Genomic DNA, 18913 nt, shown 5'->3' on the forward strand with positions numbered 1-18913 from the left:
TAATTAAGGAAAGCCAGTACGGATTTGTTAAAGACAAATCGTGTTTAACTAACTTGATGTGAGTTTTTTGATGAGGTAACCGAGATGAGGGAAATGTGGTTAAGGGGTACAATGGACATGATCTTCACCGCGTGACAACTACGAGAGAAATGCAGGGAACAGCACCGACCCTTGTACATGGCCTTCTTTGAACTCACAAAGGCCTTTGACACTGTCAATCATGAGGTACTATGGAGCGTACTCCTCCGTTTCAGTTGCCCCCAAAAGTTTGTCACCATCCTCCACCTGCTCCATGTTGACATGCAGGCCATGATCCTGACCAATGGATCCACCACAGAGCCAATCCACATCTGAATCGGGGTCAAGCAGGGCTGTATCATCACACCAACACTCTTCTCGATCTTCCTTGCTGCAATGCTCCATCTCACTCTCAACAAGCTCCACGCTGGAGTGGAACTAAACTATAGAACCAATGGGAATCTGTTCAAACTTCGCCGCCTCCAGGCTAGATCCAAGGTCGTCCCATCCCAGTCATCGTACGCGGATGACGCTTGCGTCTGCGCACAGAGGCCGAACTCCAAGACATCGTCAACATCTTCAACGAGGCGTATGAAAGCATGGGCCTTACACTAAACATCCATAAGACAAAGGTCCTCCACCAACCTGATCCCACCACACAGCACTCTCTTCTTCTCCTCCTCCTCCTCCTCCTCCTCCTCCTCCACCACCCCCCCCATCAAAATCCACGACGTGGCCTTGGACAATGTGGACCATTTTCCATACCTCGGGAGCCTACTATCAGCATGGGCAGACATCAATGATGAGGTCCAACACCGCCTCCAGTGTGCCAGCACAGCCTTCAGTCACCTGAGAAAGTGTGTGTTTGAAGACCCGGACCTCAAATCTGGCACAAAGCTTGTGGTCTGCAGGGCAGTAGTGATACCCGCCCTCCTCCCTGGCTCAGAGACATGGACTATGTACAGCAGACATCTCAAAGCGCTGGAGAAATACCACATGCGATGCCTCCGCAAGATTATGCAAATGCACTGGGAGGTTAGACCCACCATCAGTGCTCTCGCCCAGGCCAACATCCACAGCATCGAAGCACTGACCGCACGCGACCAGCTCTGTTGGACGGGCCACATCGTCCGCATGCCCGACACAAGACTCACTTAGCAAGCGCTCTACTCTGAACTCCTACACGGCAAGCGAGCCCAAGGTGGGCAGAGGAAACGTTCCAAGGACACCCTCAAAGCCTTGGTAAAGTGCAACATTTCCACCGGCACCTGGCAATCCCTGGCCCAAGATCGCCCTAAGTGGAGGAAGAGCAGCTGGGAGGGCTGAGCACCTCGAGTCTCATCGCCGAGAGCATGCAGAAATCAAACGCAGACAGAGGAAGGAGCCTGCGGCAAACCAGGCTTCCCACCTACCCTTTCCTTCAACCACTGTCTATCCCACCTGTTAGAGACTGTAATTCCCGCATTGGACTGCACAGCCACCTGAGAACTCATTTTTAGAGTGGAAGCAAGATTTCGAGCGACTGCCTATGATGATGATGGTGGTTGACATGGTGTACATGGACTTCCAAAAGACATCCGATAAAGTGCCGCACAAGAAGCTTGCCAGCAAAGTTGAAGCCCATGGAATAAAAGGGACATTATCTGCATGGATATGAAATTGGCTAAGTGACAGGAAACAGAGAGTAATAGTGAACGGTTGTTTTTCGGACTGGAGGAAAGTATACTGTGGTGTTCCCCAAGGGTCAGTACTAGGACCACTGCTTTTCTTGATATATATTTTATGACTTGAGCTTGGGTGTACAGGGCACAACTGAAAAATTTTCAGATGACACAATACTTGCAAGTATAGTGAACAGTGAAGGACGACAGTGATAAACTTCAAGAGTTCATAGACAGACTGGTGGAATGGGCAGACACCTGGCAGATGAAATTTAACACAGAAAAGTTTGAAGTGATACATTTTAGTAGGAAGAACGAGGAGAAGCAATATAAACTAAAAGCTACAATCCTAAAGGGATTGCGTGAACAGAGAGACCTGGGGGTATACGTGCACAAATCGTTGAAGGTGGCAGGGTAGGTTGAGAAAGTGGTTAAAAAAGCATGCAGGATCCAGAGCTTCATAAATAGAGGCAGAGTGCGCAAAAGCAAGGAAGTTATGATGAACCTTTATAAAACACTGATTCGGCCTCAGCTGAAGTATTGTGTCCAATTCTGGGCACTGCACTTTAGGAAGGATGTGAAGGCCTTAGAGAGGGTGCAGAAATGATTTACAAGAACGGTTCCAGGGATGAGGGACTTCAGTTAAGAGAAGGTTGAGAGGAAATTTGATAGAGGTGTTCAAAATTATGAGTCGTCGAGATAGAGTAGATAGAGAGAAACCATTCCCATTGGCGGAAGGGTTGAGAACCAGAGGACACAGATTTAAGGTCATTGGCAAAAGAACCAAAGGCGACCTGAGAAAAAACTTTTTTACGCAGCGAGTGGTTAGGATCTGGAATGCACCGCTTGAAAGAGCGGTGGAGACAGACTCAATCGTGGCTTTCAAAAGGGAATTGGATAAGTACCTGAAGGAAAAATCTTTCCAAGACTACGGGGAAAGGGCTGGGGAGTGGGACTAGCTAAAGTGCTCTTGTAGAGACCCAGCACAGACTCGATAAAAAGACTTGGATTTATATAGCACCATTCACAACCACCAGACGTCCCAAAGCACTTTACAGCCAAATAAGTACTTTTGGAGTGTAGGAAATGGCCTCCTTCTGTGCTGTAACCATTTCTATGACTCTCCATCAGCCTTGGACCAAGAAGCCTGATTTCAGGGCTCATCCCCCATTGAAAACCCAACAAGAGTGCACACACGCCAGCGAACTTATCAATGCTCATACAGATCAGAAACATTTCCATTTGTTTGTTCTGGTGACAACAGCATCCACACACATTATGGTCATCACATTGAGAGGCAGCTGTGGTGGCCAGGTTCATGCTCCAGCACATCTACGCACGTTTTATCAAACACTTTCAAACACATTCTCAGCATTGCACCCAGACTTCTGTAAAGAGATAAGAAAGCTGTATGCACACAATTGCAGATTAAAGCACCTTGCTTACTTTGAATAATCTCCAGCAAAATGGGTTCGGCACTGTGGCCTGTCGATCTGAGCAGTAACAACAGGCTCCAGTCTGTACCAGGCCTGGGGGAACAGGTGAAGCACAAAGCTAGTATTCTTACCATGTTCGAAGGCGTGTTTCCTCTGCAATTTTTGGTTCATTCAGCAGCATCAGACTCTCGGACACCTGCAATTCAAAAAGTTAATAAAATGTCAGCAGTAAATCTGTAACTCCTTTCCATACTCTTGCAGCATCTACTTTCCATAAACAGCTCACTGCTACAAAATAGACCCCAGAATTTTCTAACATTTCTTAAAGGTTACTAGGTTCAGCGGGTAAATGACTCTGCTCTATTTAATGGCTGCCATGGCACTTTGAGGAATCAAGCCCATAAGTTCTCTAAATTTCACAAATGTTTTACTGTCTAGTATTTTGACATTTGATGATGGAAGTTTTTGTGAGTTTAATAATGGTGAAGAGCTCCTTTTTAAAAGTGGGGCAGGGGAGTGCTGCTGATGTAAGTATCAGTACAGGAAATTTGTATTCCCAGAATGTGTTGTGGTTTCCTCTGGTTGCGTGCCCTCGGAGTGGCCCATTGGTTAGTTTGAAATTATTCCATCTCTCTTTCTGCCCCCCATATCCCCCCCCCACCCCCACACTGTTTGCAATGGAGTCATTCTGGCGAGCTCCTATAATTGGTACCACTGGGGTGATCTGATCTAGCAGGGAGGAGACTATACTCAAAGGGTCAGCAGGAAGTTGATAACTTTGAGAGTGTGCCAAATAAATTTCAAGGCAAGTTTCTAATTTTCTTCTATAAAAAGGGGAAGAAATTTGAATAAAAAGTAGTGCCCCTCAACACTCCTTCCCCTTCAATGCATTTGGGAGAGAACCTGTCCTTTGCAGACCAAAACTATCCGCATTACAGAGGGATGGCCTGCTCCAAAATCCTCTGTTCAAAAGCTTTTCACATTGGTTAGCAAAGCAATGCTCACTGTTTTATGGCAGATGGTTTGACTTTGGTTATAGCCAAGGTCAAAAACTTCAAGAATTAGATAATATCCACTGCACTGCAACTTCATTGCAGATTCCTACGCATAATAAGTTACAAGGTCAGGGTGGCCCCTTCCAAGAGTCACTGCCTCAAGATATTTAAAAGTGGGTGTTCAGCACATGCTACTATGCTCACTACCTTACGCTGATGCTCCTTTTGTTCAGTCACTAATGGTAGATTGGGATAATGTTGAATCCGTTCGTTCAGTTGCACCGACAATTCCACATTCTCTCTGTTTCTCACACGTTGTTGCGGATCACTTGAACATTGCACATCCTTGGAGAAGGGGAAGCAAGAGGCTGCTGTTAGTTTTGAGACCAAGGACCTGAAAATTCTGGGCCCTATCAGCATACTCCCGGGCATGCCGAGACCTGGCCCTTGGTTTACATTTTCGGCTGGCCTTGTGGTAATGGAGCCTCTGCCTACTCTTGACAAATCCATCGGCACAGCAATCAGGGCTGGGATTGGGGGCTCCCTATATCGAGAGTTCACGCATCCCTAGCCAGCAATGGGACCCGGCGTAAAGTCAGCAGTGGTATGGCGATCAGAGGCAGAAGTTGGGAATATCCGGAGGGCTTGGAACCCCAAAAAGGAAAAAAAATTTTTTTATATAAACAAAAATTAAATGCAGTCCCCTTACAAAGAAATGACTTGCATTTCTATTGCACTCACACAACCTCAGGACATCTCAAAGCACTTTAAAGCCATTGAAGTACTTTTGAAGTGTAGTCACTTGTAAATTAGGAAACATAGGCAGCCAATTTGCACACAGCAAGCTCCCATAACCAGTATTGTGACAATGATCAGATAATCTGTTTTTTTTTAAAAAAAAAGAGCTCGGCTGGGAAAATTCTTATGATGTTTCTGGGGGAAGCCTCGACATCCCTTCCACCAATCTGACTACCTCCACCGGACTTTTCTTTGGCAGGCACATGAGATGCATTTCCAGCAGTTCACTGGCTGGCAAATCAGGGTCACTTCCCGTTATGTCCCATTCAGGATTTTTAGGCCCAAAGCTTTAGCTTTTGAAAACAGCCAGCATTGAAAGGAACAAAAAAAGAGAATAGTAGAAATACACAGCAGGTTCATCAGCACCTGAAAATAGAAAAGCATTGAAGATAGATACCCTTCATTTGATTGAAAAGGGAAAGTAGACGAGATCCTTTACAAGACTGTGATGTATTCTTTACATAACAAACACACTGCATACAAGACAGCTCTACAGGAACTTGTCAGGTGACCTTGTCACATGATGCTTTTATTGTATTTACAGTAGCAGTAGCATTACTACAGTAGTCCACCAGATGGAGCTCTATATTACATTTCTCCCTCCTTAATGAAGTAATCATAATGAAGTAATAACAAAATAATCATCATACATAACTATGGTTATACACAAGATGGACTTATTTTGCCATATTTACAAATCAAACGTAACCACTGGTTTTCTGTTTCGAAGAGGATACCTTCATTCTCAAACAGAACTTTCCAAACTTGATGTCGAACTTAGACTCATTCTAGGCTGACCCAGAGGAGAATTTTTCTCCAAACACAACCCATGATCTACATTTGGACTCTCTACAACTTCAGACTGTTTGTCTGCCTGACTCGGACTCAGACTTAAATTCTGACTTTCTCTTCGACTTATTTCTAGTACATCTGATGTAGGATTTGCTACTGGTACTCTAGTTGTAACAATAAGATCTGACTCATCAGAAATAATCAAATCATTCCAACTTTCAACTCCTTCCATTTCAACTCATTCCACATCTGTAGGTAAAATATAATCAATGTGAACAAACTTAACCTTTCCATGATCAAACATCTTGACCAAATATGGGTGAGGACCACATATGTTCACTATTCTTCATGGTAATCACTTTAACCATTGATTCATCACTCTTACCTTCTGATTCCATTTCACACTTCTCGTTCTTACACAACCCCTATCATGATTCTCTTTCTGTCTTAATTGCTTCTCTTCTACTGATTTTGCCAAGTTTGGTTTTAACAACGAAAACCTGGTTTGTGGCTGTCGTTTGAGAAACAACTTTGCTGGTGTTCTACGAGAAGTACTTGTATGAGGAGGATTACGATAAGTAATTCAAAAATTTGCCAATTTGTGATCCAACGACAACTGCCGTTTCTTTGGATTTGGATCCAACATTTGCTTGATGAGAGCATGTTTTACAATTTGTACATAGAAACATAGAAAACAGGTGCAGGAGTAGGCCATTCAGCCCTTCTAGCCTGCACCGCCATTCAATGAGTTCATGGCTGAACATGCAACTTCAGTACCCTCTTCCTGCTTTCTTGCCATACCCCTTGATCCCCCTAGTAGTAAGTGTCATGTATTCAACCAGCATTGTAACCCATGTATAAACTGACCTAAGTTGTACACCGTGAGAACACTGACCACTAGGTGGGAGACGCTCCTAACCTGGACCTTCAGGTATAAAAGGGGAAACTCCACCCACCTTCATCACTTGAGTGCTAAGGAATAAAGGACAGGTCACACACTGACCTCTCAAGCATGGGCCTCGTGTGCATTTATACTGTGTAGTGAGGACGTATCAATGGCGACAAGAAACTGGGATTTAAACCACGCGAGCATGGCCACTAGCAGAACAGACTGTGTTAAGGAATGGTTGGGACAGAGATTCAACATTGTTAAAGCAGCACACAGTTCTCCAGGCAGACAAGGGCAGTCAGGCATGCCCCAACATGCAGTCGAACCCAGAGAAGGAGTTCGACAGAGACAATGGCAAGCTGAACAGCGATTCACGCCATTGCAAGGGACAATGCGGCCAGTAATGGGGCCATCAACACCTGTTAATGGTGCACTCAAGGACAATAACAGGGGCAGTCAGGGACGATCGACTGGCAAGGGACCTTTTGTTTCAAACCGCAACTCATGCTGGAGGCGTGGAGGGATACATTCAGCCGGAGTTTGCAGAGATGAGCAAAATACCTGCAGAAATTGCAGAAATGGACACTGGGGGAAATCGCTGGAAGCTGAAGTTCAGCGAGTTCATGTGGAGCACGTATACAGTTCATATACCAGGACGCCACCGATAATGATGAAAGTGCTCCTCAATGGCATCCCAGTATCAATGGAGTTAGACACGGGTGCCATCCAGTCCCTGATGGGTATCAAACAGTTCAAAGTTGTGGGCATCCAAGGCCAGGAGGCCAAAATTATCGCCGATTGACGCACAGCTACGGACTTACACAAAGCAGATCATTCCGGTGCTAGGCAGCGCCACGGTAGTCGTGACCCACAAAGATTTGGAGAACAGGTTGCCACTCTGGATTGTCCCAGGGGACGGTCCTGCACTACTGGGGAGGAGTTGGCTTGCCGTCATGAATTGGAACTGGGGCGATGTCAATGCAATTTCCTCTGTGGAGCGAGTATCATGCTCACAGGTCCTGGACAAATTTGACTCATTATTTCAACCCGGCATTGGCACTTTCATAAGGGCCAAGGTAGTGATTCACATAAACCCAGACGCCAGACCAGTACACCACAAGGCCAGAGCGGTGCCGTACGTGATGCGGGAAAAGATAGAAGGCGAATTGGACCGCCTGTTGAGGGAAGGCATCATCTCGCCAGTCGAATTCAGTGACTGGGCGAGCCCGATTGTGCCGGTGCTCAAGGCAGATGGGTCGATCAGGATATGTGGCGATTACAAGGCCACCATCAATCGGGTGTCACTCCAAGACCAGTACCCGCTACCGAGAGCGGAGGACCTCTTTGCGACGCTATCCGGTGGCAAACTTTTTTCAAAATTGGACCTGACCTCAGCTTACATGACCCAGGAGCTGGCAAGTGAGTCAAAGAAGCTGACCACCATCACGACACACAAGGGGTTGTTTGAGTACAACAGATGTCCGTTCGGGATTCGCTCGGCCGCCGCGATCTTCCAACGAAATATGGAAAGCCTCCTCGAGTCGATTCCAAGGACGGTGGTTTTTCAGGATGACATCCTCATTACGGGTTACGATACTGAAGAACACCTCCACAACCTGGAGGAGGTGCTACGCAGACTGGATCGGGTAGGTCTGCGACTGAAAAAGGCGAAGTGCGTCTTCCTAGCTCCAGAGGTAGAATTCCTGGGGATGAGGGTAGCAGCAGACGGGATCAGCCCTACTGCATCCAAGACGGAAACGATCCAGAGAGCAACCAGATCCCGTAACACGACAGAGCTGCATTCGTTCCTGGGGCTCCTGAACTATTTTGGGAACTTTCTTCCCAAATTGAGCACGCTGCTAGAGCCGCTACACGTGCTCCTACGCAAAGGTCGCGAATGGGTCTGGGGGGAGAGCCAGGAAAGGGCTTTTAATAGAGCACGCAATTTGTTATGTTCCAACAATCTGTTAACGCTATATGACCCATGTAAGAAACTTGTGTTAACGTGCAATGCGTCGTCCTATGGTGTCGGGTGTGTGTTGCAGCATGTCAATGCCAAGGGTCAGTTACAGCCGGTAGCTTATGCCTCCAGGAGTCTGTCCCAGGCAGAAAGGGGCTACGGGATGGTAGAAAAGGAGGCGCACGCATGTGTATATGCGGTAAAGAAAATGCACCTGTACCTGTTTGGCAGGAAATTTGAGCTGGAGACAGATCACAAACCCCTAACGTCCCTTTTGGCTGACAACAAGGCCATAAATGCAAACGCATCGGCCCGCATACAGAGGTGGGCACTCACGTTAGCTGCCTATGATTACACAATTCGGCACAGACCGGGCACCGAAAACTGCACCGATGCACTCAGCAGGCTCCCACTAGCCACCACAGAGGGGGCTACCGAGCATGGTGCTGAGATGGTCATGGCTGTTGAAGCTTTCGGAAGCGAAGGCTCACCCGTGACAGCCCGTCAGATTAAAGTCTGGACAAATATAGACCCGCTATTGTCTCTCGTCAAGAAATGTGTCCTGAATGGGGACTGGGCAGCCACGTACAGGTCATGCCCTGAGAAATTTAAACCATTTCACAGGCGCAAGGATGAACTCTCGATTCAGGTCGATTGCCTACTGTGGGGAAACCGCGTAGTCATGCCCCAGATGGGCAGAGAGGTGTTCATCAGAGAACTCCACAATGGGCACCCGGGCATTGTCACGATGAAGGCAATTGCCAGGTCACATGTTTGGTGGCCAGGTTTAGACGCAGATCTGGAAGTTTGTGTTCGCAGGTGCAACACGTGTGCCCAGCTGGGCCATGCACCCAGGGAAGCCCGCCTTAGCCCCTGGCCATGGCCCGCCAAGCCTTGGCTACGCATCCATGTGGACTACGCAGGTCCTTTCATGGGGAAAATGTTTTTGGTTGTAGTAGACGCCTACTCCAAATGGATCGATTGTGACATTTTAAATTCAAGCACATCCTCTGCCATGGTAGAAAGTCTATGGGCAATTTTCGCCGCCCACGGTCTACCGGACATCTTGGTCAGCGACAATGGCCCAAGCACTGAATTCCAGGACTTCATGGCAGGCAATGAAATTAACCATGTTAGAACGGCACCGTTCAAGCCGGCCTCAAACGGCCAGGCAGAACGAGCAGTGCAGATAATAAAACAGGGGATGCTCAGATTCCAAGGGGGTTCCCTACAAACCCGCTTATCATGCCTCCTGTTGGCCTATAGATCCCGACCACACTCGCTCACAGGGGTTCCACCCGCAGAGCTACTAATGAAAAGGACGCTCAAAACCCGATTATCCCTTATACACCCCACCATGAAAGAAATTGTCGAGAGCAGGCGCCAGTCACAATATCACTACCATGACAGGAATGCGAGGGCGCGATGTATTGATGTAAATGATCCTGTTTTTCTCCTCATCTACGCTGCAGGGCCCAAATGGCTCGCAGGCACTGTGGTTGCCTAAGAGGGAAATAGGATTCTGGTAGTTAAACTTACCAATGGACAAATCTGCCGCAAACATGTGGATCAAACAAAAAGGAGGTTCAGCAACCCCATAGAAGAAGCAGAGGAAGAACACGATATCGAGTTCACTCCACCACAGGTGACCGAACACCGGAACCAAAGGGAGGAGAGCCCAGTCACTGTGGGCAGTCCGGACAGGCCTGAGGCACTGCAAACAGCAGACACTCAGGCCAGCGCCCAACAACCGGAGCCCCAACTCAGGCGCTCGACAAGGGAGCATAAACCACCAGAGAGACTCAACCTGTGATCCCAATAAGACTTTGGGGGGGGGGGGGGGGGGGGAGGTGATGTCATGTATTCAACCAGCATTGTAACCCATGTATAAACTGACCTAAGTTGTACACCGTGAGAACACTGACCACTAGGTGGGAGACACTCCTAACCTGGACCTTCAGGTATAAAAGGAGAAGCTCCACCCACCTTCATCACTTGAGTGCTAAGGAATAAAGGACAGGTCACACACTGACCTTCTCTCAAGCATGGGCCTCGTGTGCATTTATCCTGTGTAGTAAGGACGTATCAATAAGGACTTTATCTAACTCCCTTTTGAATATATTTAGTGAATTGGTCTCAACTACTTTCTGTGGTAGAGAATTCCACAGGTTCACCATTCTCTGGGTGAAGAAGTTTCTCCTCATCTCGGTCCTAAATGGCTTACCCCTGATCCTTAGACTGTGACCCCTGGTTCTGGACTTCCCCAACATTGGGAACATTCTTCCTGCATCTAACCTGTCTAAACCCGTCAGAATTTTATACGTTTCTATGAGGTCCCCTCTCACTCTTCTGAACTCCAGTGAATACAAGCCCAGTTGCTCCAGTCTTTCTTGATCGGTCAGTCCCACCATCCCGGGAAACAGTCTGGTGAATCTTCGCTGCACTCCCTCAATAGCAAGAATGTCCTTCCTCAAGTTAAGAGACCAAAACTGTACACAATACTCCAGGTATGGCCTCACCAAGGCCCTGTACAACTGTAGCAACACCTCCCTGCTCCTGTACTCAAATCCCCTCGCTATGAAGGCCAACATGCCATTTGCTTTCTTAACCACCTGCTGTACCTGCATGCCAACCTTCAATGACTGATGTACCATGACACCCAGGTCTCGTTGCACCTCCCCTTTTCCTAATCTGTCACCATTCAGATAATAGTCTGTCTCTCTGTTTTTACCACCAAAGTGGATAACCTCACATTTATCCACATTATACTTCATCTGCCATGCATTTGCCCACTCACCTAACCTATCCAAGTCACTCTGCAGCCTCATAGCATCCTCCTCGCAGCTCACACTGCCACCCAACTTAGTGTCATCCGCAAATTTGGAGATACTACATTTAATCCCCTCGTCCAAATCATTAATGTACAATGTAAACAGCTGGGGCCCCAGCACAGAACCTTGCGGTACCCCACTAGTCACTGCCTGCCATTCTGAAAAGTACCCATTTACTCCTACTCTTTGTTTCCTGTCTGACAACCAGTTCTCAATCCACGTCAACACACTACCCCCAATCCCATGTGCTTTAAATTTGCACATTAATCTCTTGTGTGGGACCTTGTCGAAAGCCTTCTGAAAGTCCAAATATACCACATCAACTGGTTCTCCCTTGTCCACTTTACTGGAAACAGCCTCAAAAAATTCCAGAAGATTTGTCAAGCATGATTTCCCTTTCACAAATCCATGCTGACTTGGACCTATCATGTCACCTTTTTCCAAATGCGCAGCTATGACATCCTTAATAATTGATTCCATCATTTTACCCACTACTGAGGTCAGGCTGACCGGTCTATAATTCCGTTTTCTCTCTCCCTCCTTTTTTAAAAAGTGGGGTTACATTGGCTACCCTCCACTCGATAGGAACTGATCCAGAGTCAATGGAATGTTGGAAAATGACTGTCAATGCAACCGCTATTTCCAAGGCCACCTCCTTAAGTACTCTGGGATGCCGTCCATCAGGCCCTGGGGATTTATCGGCCTTCAATCCCATCAATTTCCCCAACACAATTTCCCGACTAATAAAGATTTCCCTCAGTTCCTCCTCCTTACTAGACCCTCTGACCCCTTTTATATCCGGAAGGTTGTTTGTGTCCTCCTTAGTGAATACTGAACCAAAGTACTTGTTCAATTGGTCTGCCATTTCTTTGTTCCCCGTTGTGACGTCCCCTGATTCTGACTGCAGGGGACCTACGTTTGTCTTTCCTAATCTTTTTCTCTTTACATATCTATAGAAACTTTTGCAATCCGCCTTAATGTTCCCTGCAAGCTTCTTCTCGTACTCCATTTTCCCTGCCCTAATCAAACCCTTTGTCCTCCTCTGCTGAGTTCTAAATTTCTCCCAGTCCCCAGGTTCGCTGCGATTTCTGGCCAATTTGTATGCCACTTCCTTGGCTTTAATACTATCCCTGATTTCCCTTGATAGCCACGGTTGAACCACCTTCCCTTTTTAATTTTTACGCCAGACAGGAATGTACAATTGTTGTAGTTCATCCATGCGGTCTCTAAATGTCTGCCATTGCCCATCCACAGTCAACCCCTTAAGTATCATTCACCAATCTATCCTAGCCAATTCATGCCTCATACCTTCAAAGTTACTCTTCTTTAAGTTCTGGACCATGGTCTCTGAATTAACTGTTTCATTCTCCATCCCAATGCAGAATTCCACCATATTATGGTCACTCTTCCCCAAGGGGCCTCGCACAATGAGATTGCTAATTAATCCTCTCTCATTACACAACACCCAGTCTAAGATGGCCTCCCCCCTAGTTGGTTCCTCGACATATTGGTCTAGAAAACCATCCCTTATGCATTCCAGGAAATCCTCCTCCACCGTATTGCTTCCAGTTTGGCTAACCCAATCTATGTGCATATTAAAGTCACCCATTATAACTGCTGCACCTTTATTGCATGCACCCCTAATTTCCTGTTTGATGCCCTCCCCAACATCACTACTACTGTTTGGAGGTCTGTACATAACTCCCACTAACGTTTTTTGCCCTTTGGTGTTCTGCAGCTCTACCCATATAGATTCCACATCATCCAAGCTAATGTCTTTCCTAACTATTGCATTAATCTCCTCTTTAACCAGTAATGCTACCCCACCTCCTTTTCCTTTTATTCTATCCTTCCTGAATGTTGAATACCCCTGGATGTTGAGTTCACAGCCCTGATCATCCTGGAGCCACGTCTCCGTAATCCCAATCACATCATATTTGTTAACATCTATTTGCACAGTTAATTCATCCACCTTATTGCGGCTACTCCTTGCATTAAGACACAAAGCCTTCAGGCTTGTTTTTTTAACACCCTTTGTCCTTTTAGAATTTTGCTGTACAGTGGCCCTTTTTGTTCTTTGCCTTGGGTTTCTCTGCCCTCCACTTTTCCTCATCTCCTTTCTGTCTTTTGCTTTTGCCTCCTTTTTGTTTCCCTCTGTCTCCCTGCATTGGTTCCCATTCCCCTGCCATATTAGTTTAACTCCTCCCCAACAGCACTAGCAAACACTTCCCCCTTGGACATTGGTTCCGGTCCTGTCCAGGTGCAGCTAGGGAATTCAGAAATCCTATCCTCATTTGCCAATGTGATATATTCTTTACGACATCACACAAACACTGCACACAGGATAGTTCTGAAGGAACTTGTCCGGTGACCTTGTCGCGTGATGCATTTATTGTATTTACAGCAGCCACAGTAGTCCACTAGGTGGAGTAGTCCACTATGTGGAGCTCTATATTACACTGATGAAACCATAGCGGGCAGAAGAGAGCAACAAGAAAGAATTATGGGTCGAATGCGGTATTTACCAGTACACAGAGCTCATGGGTTTAACAATCTGTGAGCAGCTCTTGAAAAAGCTAGAAAGAGATGAAAGGTGTTGAATGATGTATAAAAGTAATTGAAAAGATGAAAGGAGAGTAAAATATGAGAGCAAGTGAAATCTTTACTGTGTCAGATGCTGATAAACCTGCAGTGTATTTCCAGCATTTGTTGTTTCTTCCTTTTACTAGTCTATCTTCCAAGGTGTTGAACACAGGTAGTCAAGACAAATTAGATTTTTTTCAGTTCAAGTAAAGAAAAATGGAACCAATGTTGGGATGTAGGGAAGGAAATGGGGGAGGGATAGAGGTGGGGAGGCAGGGGAGAGGAGAGGAAGTGAGGGCAGGGAATGGGAAAGAGGATGGGTAATATCAGTGGGGATAGAGGGATTGAAGCGCATACAACCAGTCATTGTTGGAGGAGAAATATAGCCAGATGGGGGAAGGAATATTGTAAAATGGGATAATGAAGCAGGATATAGGTAGCCTGTAAGGAGTAACTGCCAGCAGTGGGGAACTGGCAACCGAAGGGATTAGCAGGCAATAGCAAGGAAGGTACTACAATCTTGTTCATTTGGGGGGGGCGGAGGGAGAGGAGGAGAACAAGGAGTTGAAAGCGAAAATCTTGCTCAGCTGTGGTGGTGGCCGTGGGGGAGGGGGGGGAAAGAGGGGAGGGTTAAGGCTGCAAGTTTGCTCAGGGTGGAAGTGAGACCAGAAGTTTATGCACATGGGGCTGGGTGCAGGTCTTGCTCAGGGTGGGGTTTGGCTGTAAAGCTTGCCGGGGTTAGGCTGTAAAGCTTGCCCAGCTGGGGGGTTATTCAGGGCTGACGACTATCCCAGTCTGTTAGAATCAATGATTAGCCGTAGCTCAGTGGTAGAACTCTCACCTCGAAGTCAGAAGGTTGTGGGATTCAAGTCCCACTCCAGGACTGGAGGACATAATCTATGTTGACACTCCCAGTGCAGTACTGAGGGAGTCCTTCAACCAAGACGTTAAACCCAGGCCCCATCTGTCCTCCTAGGTTGATGCAAGAGACCCCATGGCACTATTTCAAAGAAAAGCAGGGGAGATCTCCCTGCGTCCTGGCGATTTATCCCTCAATCAACATCACTTTAAAAACAGATTATCTGGTCATTATCACATTGCTGATTGTAGGAGCTTGCCGTGCGCAAACAGCTGCATTTATATTACAACAGTGACTACACTTCAAAAGTACTTCATGAGCTGTAAAGCGCTTTCGGATGTCCTGAAAAGGCGCGATAGAAATACAACTCTTTTTTAGTTGGTCACCTTAATTTATGTTTACAGCACCACCTGCAGGTGCAAATTTACATCCTCAAGACCACTCAGCATTTTTACCAGATGATAGATTGATATACTCAAGAACATAACATATCATTTAAAGAAATCTCCCAGCCTCAAAGACTTCTGAAATCCTCCCCCTTAAAAGAACTTTCCAATGAGAAGACCCTCCACTTAGAAAAGCAGAATCCCGATTTTTTTTAAAAAGTCTGCTCCTCCCGCTTAAAAAGGATCTGTCTGACAAGAGAGACTGCCCGTCAGTACTGACTAGTACCCATCCTAGCTCCACAGCAGTTCCCAGTCTGTTTCACTCACCACCGCTTTCACAAGCGACTTTTGGTCATGATCTTTAGTGCTGTTAAGAACATCATAGCTGTTTTTCACGCGCACATTTTCAGCATTTCCTAAAGTGGTTGAGCTGGAAAAACACAAATCAAATATCAGACAAGTCACCAGTTTAAAGTGAGCCAAAAGTTAAAAGTATTTAATAAGATTTCATTTACGGTTTGTATTATTTTTTTTAATTAAAAAAAACAGATCTAGATGATCTTTTGGTCACTTGGGCCAATCGCTCCTTCTTTGGCTCGGTGTCAATTGATGTCTGATTATACTCCCATGAAGCACCTTGGGACATTTTACTATGTTAAAGGTGCAAGTTGTTATTCTAGTTGCTGGTTATCCTTTGGTAGTAAAAGGCTATGAACAAGTCAGACATCAAGAGAGAAGGAGAGGAACAAAGAAAGACAGACTGACTGAGTCAGACAGAAGAGAGAGTCATACACCCACCTTGAAATCGCTGTACTTTGCAGGGCTGTATACTGCCTGTGCTTGATATCAGTTGGCAGTTCTGTACCACTGCCATAATTCCCCGCATCTTCTCCAGTCCCCGCTGGACCCGCTCTCATTACACTTGGCATGAAGTCCCACAGCTGGTCTTCTAATGCCTAGAAAGGACAGGAAATCAGCCTAGTTAAGACATGTTTTGCTGATTTTTATTTAAATTTGTTCCATATTTCCAAAACAAAATTTGCATTTAATCCTCCAAATGCATCTTTTCCTGTTCAGCTTCCAAACCCGGTTTCTATTTCTCAGATAGATATTGTTCATTTCAAGACAAAATTTATCACCGGTCCCTATTCCAATTCTGTTTAAGTGGCCCTCAACTTCTGAATCCATGAACTAAAAAAGGACCAATTTGGTACATTTTTAAATTAACTTATTCTAGTTCTCCATCAGGACCCCTGATTACAAATGGCCCTGAAATTACGGTCAGAGGCTTCTTTCGAACGAACGCCTCTGACCAGAGAATGTTAATTAATTTACCTGGTGGTCTCAGAGGCACCTGGGATTTCGATGGAGAGGCCATCTCTTCCCGCGCTGCGAAGCGCACTCCCGTCCTCGAGGTACAGACGCAGAAGGTGCAATCAGGCAACCACAGCATTCTCATTAATAGCAATGAGAACTCCGTATCTACAAATTCTCATTGCTATTGATGAGAAAAAAAACACTAAACACCATAATAAAAAATAAAAAACACACCTCACAATTAAAATTAATTGTATTTAATTATGAGTTAAAATAAACTTACCTTAGTGAGCAGGGTTTTTAACAATAAAATGTGTTTTTAAAATTTTATTTTCCAATGCGCTTTAAAATTCTTTACGCCTGTAAAAGTAGGCTATGACCCTGCTTTTATCAGGCGCAAGAGTTTTCAGGAAATTTGCTGGGCAAGATATGGGTAAATACCGCAAATGTCCTGGCTGTGGAGATACGGAGGATCTTGACAGATCAGAAAAGCTGGTTTTCAGCGCATGTGCATTGTGCATTGAAAACCGGTTTTTGCGATGCCTTCCCAGGTCCGTACACACTCTGTACGGACCCAGGGAGGTTGTGATTTCTGGGCTGACAGCATCCCTTCCCAAAATCTCTAAATATCTGAAAAACAAGACTGGCTCTTGCTGGGATCACGGGTCCAGGCAGCCCTGCAGTATTTTATGTATCATGTATCATAGAATGGTTACAGCACCGGAGGCCATTCGGCCCGTAAAGCCCGAGCCCATGCCATCTCTCTGCAAGAGCATTTCAGCTAGTCCTGCCTTTCCCAGTCTGCCTCCACCACCCTTTCAGGCAGTGCATTCCAGATCCTAACTGTTATATATGTAAACCGGTAAATACCTTGTTTAACCACCAGAGGGCTCATCCCCTGGAGTCCCAAGGGATCACACAATCCCTTGGGAGCACCTGTATATAAGGAGGCCTCACAGGCTGGAGAGGCACTCTGGAGACCTGTAATAAAGGGCTACGGGTCACACATGATTTTGAGCTTACAGTATCTGGTCAGATTCTTTATTGAAGACATAACACTAACCAATCATTGTATAAAAAAATTTGACCTCATGGCACCTTTGGCTCTTTTGCCAATCATTTTAAATCTGTGTCCTCTGGTTCTTAACCCTTCGGCTAATGGGAACAGTTTCTCTATCTGGACCCATCATGATTTTGAACACCTCTATCAAATCTCCGCTCAACCTTCTCTGCTCGAAGGAGAACAACCCCAGCTTCTCCTGTCTATCCACATAACACAAGTCCCTTATCCCTGGAACCATTCTCAAATCTTTTCTGCACCCTCTCCAAGACCTTCCTAAAGTGTTTTGCGCAGAACTGGATAATACGACAGTTAAGGCCGAACCAGTGTATTATAAAGGTTCACCATAATTTCCTTGCTTTTGTACCCTATGCCTCGATTTACAAAGCCCAGGATCCCGTATTTCTTTATTAATAATTTTCTCAACCTGTCCTGCCACCTTCAATGATTTGTGCACATATACCCCCCACGTCTCTCTGTTCATGCACCTTCTTTAGGATTGTACCCTTTAGTTTATATTGCCTCTCCTCGTTTTTCCTACCAAAATGTATCACTTCGCACTTTTCTGCATTACATTTAATCGGTCACGTGTCCCCCCATTTCATCAGCCTGTCTATGTTTTCTTTAAGTCTATCACTATCCTCCTCACTGTTCACTATACTTCCAAGTTTTGTCTCGTCTGCAAATTTTGAAATTGTGCCCGGTACACCCGAGTCCAAGTCATTAATTTATATAAAGAAAAAAAAGTAGTCCTAGTACCGATCCCCAGGCAACACCACTGTGTGCCTTCCTCCAGTCCGAAAAACAACCATTCACTGCTACTCATGGAAAGCATGGACAGTGAGTATCTGTCTGATATTCTACAGATTTAACCCAGGGGGATGCAGGGAGGCTTGGATGGACAGATGTTTCAGAGGAATGCGACTGCTGCTAGTGTATGCTGCTATTGTCCACATTCTAGTTGCCTGTAGAAGCTGGTACATTTTGCAGTACCATTGAGCTCAGCGTGCTGGACTCTTAAACTGCTCTCTGCAGTGGCCTAGCAATCCACTCAGTTGTATCAAAGACCAGGGAAGGAAGTTTTTTTGATACAACTGACTGGATTGCTAGGCCATCTCACAGGGCAGTTAAGAGCCAACCACGTTGGTGTGGGACTGGAGACACAAATAGGCCAGACCTGATAAGGGCGGCAAGTTTCCTATCCCTAAAAAATACATTAGTGAACTAGTTTGGTTTTTACAACAATCAAACAGCTTCAAGGTCACTTTATTTCCAGATTTAAAATAAAATGAATTCAAATTCTCTCACTGCCACTATGGGATTTGAAC

At 45.8% G+C, this 18913-nt stretch overlaps 1 protein-coding gene across 2 annotated transcripts in view; it reads right to left on the reverse strand.

The window, feature by feature from the left end:
* The window catches only part of LOC139263503 (calmin-like), a 98690-nt gene that overhangs the window by 5643 nt on the left and 74134 nt on the right, over window positions 1-18913 (reverse strand). For both annotated transcript variants that reach the window (XM_070879684.1, XM_070879685.1), the window contains 4 exons: window positions 16007-16164; window positions 15536-15638; window positions 4318-4455; window positions 3247-3311 (listed from right to left, as the gene is read on the reverse strand). In XM_070879684.1, coding sequence (XP_070735785.1) covers window positions 3247-3311; window positions 4318-4455; window positions 15536-15638; window positions 16007-16164 — 464 coding nt within the window. The remainder of the gene's footprint in view (window positions 1-3246; window positions 3312-4317; window positions 4456-15535; window positions 15639-16006; window positions 16165-18913) is intronic.

The sequence above is a fragment of the Pristiophorus japonicus genome, chromosome 4 (assembly GCF_044704955.1).
Source record: "Pristiophorus japonicus isolate sPriJap1 chromosome 4, sPriJap1.hap1, whole genome shotgun sequence".
Taxonomy (NCBI): Eukaryota; Metazoa; Chordata; class Chondrichthyes; family Pristiophoridae; genus Pristiophorus; species Pristiophorus japonicus.